This window comes from Clupea harengus, chromosome 22 (genome assembly GCF_900700415.2).
Source record: "Clupea harengus chromosome 22, Ch_v2.0.2, whole genome shotgun sequence".
NCBI classification, from domain to species: domain Eukaryota; kingdom Metazoa; phylum Chordata; class Actinopteri; order Clupeiformes; family Clupeidae; genus Clupea; species Clupea harengus.
Window position 1 is genome coordinate 2081220 of NC_045173.1, and position 5000 is coordinate 2086219.

Genomic DNA, 5000 nt, shown 5'->3' on the forward strand with positions numbered 1-5000 from the left:
TAAAACAAATGTACTATTGCACTACACCTCCCATCACAAGGACAAGGACAGGGTGGCATTCTAATCCGAATTGTTTGTATTTAACAGAGAACTCGACCGAATCCAGCGCCATGAAGCGGACACTGAGCCTGAGTGACATTGGCCTCTCTGTGAGCGAGTTAGGCAAGGAGGAAGAAGAGGAGTGGAGGGAGGACGCTGAGCAGGAGGAAGGAGACAGCGCCCTCTCCAGGGCCAAGAGAACGTCTGCAAAGCAGCGGCGTTCGTATTTGGAGACAGACTACACATCGCTGGTGTCCTACCCTGAACAGAACCACAGACCCAGGAACCACTACGAGGGTCCGCTCACAGCCAGTGGCCAAGAGCAAGCGGCGGGTCGGAACCAGACACCCTGTCCCACGGTGTCACCGCTGACCAACACCGAACAGGAACCCGCCCAACTGGAGGACAAGCCCATCACCAGCTCCAGCAGACCGCTGTGCAACGCCGTGGCAAAACCCCGAGGTCACCACCGCCGGCACCTGTCCGCCCAGGTGGAGATGGAGGTGGAGCCGGACGCCATGGAGACGAAGGCCGTCACTGACCTGCTGGCCTCGTCCATCTCGGCGGTGCGACGGAGCGCCACCCTGACGGAGGCGGACCTGAGACCCTACAGGAGGAGTGAGCTGGGGTTCGGAGACGGGCTGATGGACAGGTTGTCTGAGGGAGCGTTCGCCAGCCACCTCTTCTTCAGACGGACTGCTGAAGTCCCCACAGAGGGGCAGGAGGGAGAGGGGGAGACAGAGAGCCGCTGTACCTCACCCAGGCCCCGCTCCTTCACCCTGGGCCACGTGGACTCCCCCACCCCCACCGCCTGGCACCAACCAGTCATCCCAACCATATCGTACACCCCCAGCCCTGACGCAGAGGAGGAAGAGGAGTTGGCTGAGGATGAAGCAGCCCAGGCCAGCAGTAGCAATCACAGCCTCATGGTGGCCTTCAGGAAAGGGCTGTCAGTGAGCCGTGAGAGCCTGGGACAGGCGGGGGAGGCGGATGAGCCGGACTGCGTTAGCTACTTTCAAGAACCCCCCAAACCCTCACCGGAACCCGCCTCTGGCTTCCTGCTGAACCCCTGCTCCTCAGGCAGGATGATGGGCCGGCTGTCGGCCTCCACGCTGCGGGGCAAGATCCAGAGCCTGCCGCTCTACCTGTCGCGCTCGCAGGAGGCCCTGGGTGAGGCGGCCAGCCTGGACACCAGCGCCCCCCAGAGGAGGAGGTTCTCAGAGACGCGCCACTACAGGAGGGCCAATGAGAGGCCATGCTGGACACAGCTGGGCCGAGACGCCAGCGCTCCCGAGGTCACCGAGGTCAAAGTGGTGACCATAGTGTCTGAGGAGGTGACAGAAGTGATCGAGGAGATGGTGGAGGTCGGCCACCGCGGTCCAGCTGTCCAACAACACGCCGAGACCAGATTTGACTCCCCCTTGAGCTACGAGCAAGAAGAAGCCAACTCTCCCTCAAGGGCTGATCATCCCATCAGCACTGCCCCCACCTCAGTGGTGGTGACCACACAGAACCTGCCCAGCACAGGCCCCTACATGGGCAACCACACACACACCCACACGGCGGTCACCGGCTGCGGCCTCTTCAGAAACTGTGAGTCCCAGCCCACCAACACCCAGCCCCAGGCACTGCTCAGTCCCTGCCAGCATGGGAAACCTGAACTGGGCTGCCGCAGTGCGGTGATGCTGGGCTGTGAGGTGCTGCTGGAGAGCGCCCAGACACCCCTGGAGGTGTGTGACTGCCCGTCGGTCTACACCAACTGCTTTAGTGGGGTCTTAGATGGGGGTAGCTTCGACGATGAGCTGACCGTCTACGAGTTCTCCTGCCGCACGCAGGAGACGCAGGCAGACGGTGTCGAGGTCAGTCCGGTGTCAGGTATCCCCCCACTTCTGTCATCCTCCCCATTCTCCCCCTCCTCCTCCTCCTCTTCCTCCTCTCCTCTCCCTTCTTTCCCTTGCCCGATTCTGCCCCCCTCTTCCTCTTCCGAGCTCAGTCCTCTCCTCTCCCCCCTCGAACCCGTCAACTGCTTCCTGTCCGACCCGGAAGAGGAATCCATCGCCACCTTACTGGCCCGCCGATACCCCTCACCCCCCGCGGGCTTCGCCGCGCTGCAGCGGGACCAGGAGACGCTCCTGTCGGTCCTGGGGGGAGCCATCAAGTCTCGGGGGGAGTGCGAGAGCCTGGAGCACCACAGGGACTCGTGCGCGGCCCACTTCTCGGAGAACAAGCGGCGGCTGCACGAGGAGGCGCGGGGGCTCCTGGCGGGGTGCCAGCGGGTGGTGCGCGCCGGCCAGACGGCCGAGGAGACGCTGCAGGCGCTGGCGCTGAGCTTCCGCTCGCTGGTGCAGCTGGCGTCCGTCTGCCTGTGCTTCTCCTGCTGCCCGCGCTGCCACGAGCGCCACGGCCAGGCGCTGACGGGGCTGGCCGACGTGGCGCGGACGTACCGGGAGTTCGCGCGCACCGCCGAGTGCGTGGGCAGCGCGGCGGCCGCTACGGGCAAGCGCAGCAGCTGCCACGACCTCAGCATCAAGCTGCTGGCACGCCAGTGCACCGCCCTCACCACCTCCGTCTTCTGCCTCACACAGCTCTTCCGCACGCTCACCGCACTCTGACCTCCGACCTCCGACCTCACCACCTGAGCTGCCCCCTGCCGCCATTGATCTCCACTCAGTCCACGAGCAGAGAAAGCCCCCTCTCAGGGTCGTGTCATCCGCCCCTCTGCCAGGACGACACTCCGTGGAGGAGCACTCTGAGTCAATGGGGCTGGAGCAACAGAACGCTGTTTTCTGCTACGAGAATGAGGGAGTAGGAGATAAGAAACCTTGGATGTTGAGGAAGGTGAGGATGAGGAAGGTGGAAGTCTGTTTGGATTTCTCGATGCTGGTTCTCAGTATTGACCACATGAGGAGACAAACGAGTTTCCTCTTGAGGTTGTAGAGGTGGAGAGGGAGGTGAAGGGGAAGGACCCCACCCTTCAACCACCTCAGAATGATTTCCTGCCTAGAGACTATAGTGAATGTGCTTTACACCTGTGTGCCCAAGCACAGGTTTACAAACAGTGAGCACGCACACACACACACACACACACACACACACACACACACACACACACACACACACACACACACACACACACACACCAAAGACAGGTAATATGCATGGCTACTAAGCAGGCCATGAGTGCTGTATTGCACACTCAGTGACAATGACGTATCTGAAAGCATACAGTACCTGCTTGTCCTAGAATATGTTTATGTGTTAGTTCTCATATTCGAATGTATTCATTTCTTCATGAGTTTGCTTCACAGAGATTACGTCCCCTGTCTCAACAACTATTGTTCTGTGAACAGATGCTGAGCGATGCACCGATGCTTTGGGTTGTTCAAGCCAAACAAAACACACATTTTTAAGCATCATTTAGAAACAACACACACACACACACACACATACTTAAACTAATGAGTAAAGATTATGATTTTATTTTTCGTATGGGTGTGAACACAAGTACGAACTGTTTACAAAATCTAAACTTTGCGTCATTTTGTTATTTATACCGGCATAGGTATACCATGGTGGCATGGTTGGATTTGTGTAACTCATTTCTTGGATGTGCAGACTGAAGCATATCTGTTGAAAAGTGAATTGTTTGATTCTAGTTGTACAGATGAGCCCCTTGAATCATTCCAATGCTGCTTCCAAGTGTAAATGGGGGCAGAACCATGCTGAGTGAGGTTCTTGTGTCGTGTAGTCAGTGCACGTCTTTCATATGAAGAGGCTGGGCGCCTCAGAGAGACGACTCACCTGGTCAACAAGCTAGGAAACACAATTTATGGTATTTCATTTATGTATTTCAATTGGGGTGTATCATTGGGAAATAGGGGTCCAGTATGACTCCCTCCTTTCCTCTTCACTGTCAGAACACAAACATTCATCTTTTGAATCAGTTACCCAACAACACCTTTGACTGCCTTCACCCAAAAAGACACTTCCCAGAGATAACAGCACACTGTTCTTCTTGTCACCTGCCATTCCCCCTGTCTCTCTCTCTCTCGCTCTTGCGCGCGCGCTCTCTCTCTCTCTCTTGCGCGCTCTCTCTCCCTCTCTCTGCATGTCCATCAGAGCTGCTGGAGGTGTTTTACTGGAAAGATTTGTCAAACCCCACTCCAAGCCAACCCTCTTTCAGGTGGATATGAACCAGTGCTGCTTTGAGAGAACTAGATTTGTATTTCAGCTGCATCACTTCCCTGTGGTGAGATCAGTTCCACTGCTTGAGTATGGTCGGTATATTTATGTGATTTACATACAGGTAGGCTGAGCAGCTGTGCACAGAACTCTGGCATCAGGCATGTGGGAAAGCCATGTATTGTCTGCAGCGATGTCTCCTTGTGTGTGTGTGGATGGATGAAGGGATGGATGGATGGATGATGTGCAGTTAATGCTCGATAATGGTATATTCACACTATTAAAATAACTTTTGAATGAGTTGTCTGTAGATGTGTGGTGTTTTGTCCATGAACCCCATGTATAATAAGTTAAATTAAAGCAGCAGTAAAACTTGCAAGCTAACTACCTACAATAAAAGGGACGCAAAACCTGGCATTGCAAACATCACCAACCTCCCCGTTGGCACTAATACAAGCTTGTTAACATGCTAACTGGTGTCTTGTTAACATGCTAACATGTTATAGTTGGCAATGTCATGCTGTGAATGCTTTTCCTTCATGTTTGCAGGGTGTTTTGGCACAGAACACAGAACAACATTACCACCACAACAACACAATCCTGGATGGCCAGTGGGAAATACATGTGTTCCATTAAAGCCAATTTGAAGATGATACCAAAACTACTTGCCTGATAAAAGAATACCTCAAAAAGTGGCAAATGGTTGCATAGTGTTGCTCAGTGTTATCTGAAGTCCTTATAGATCTTACAATTCTGTAATGTCTCTGTTGACACCCTGT

The 5000-nt window shown here is 55.0% G+C and overlaps 1 protein-coding gene across 1 annotated transcript in view; it reads left to right on the plus strand.

The window, feature by feature from the left end:
• LOC116218471 (FERM and PDZ domain-containing protein 1) overlaps nt 1-2917 on the plus strand; it is a 35277-nt gene extending 32360 nt beyond the window's left edge. The window contains exon 19 of the mRNA XM_031560303.2: nt 88-2917. Within this exon, the coding sequence (XP_031416163.1) occupies nt 88-2651 (2564 nt within the window). The 3' untranslated portion in view covers nt 2652-2917. The remainder of the gene's footprint in view (nt 1-87) is intronic.
• Nucleotides 2918-5000: the final 2083 nt, after the last annotated feature.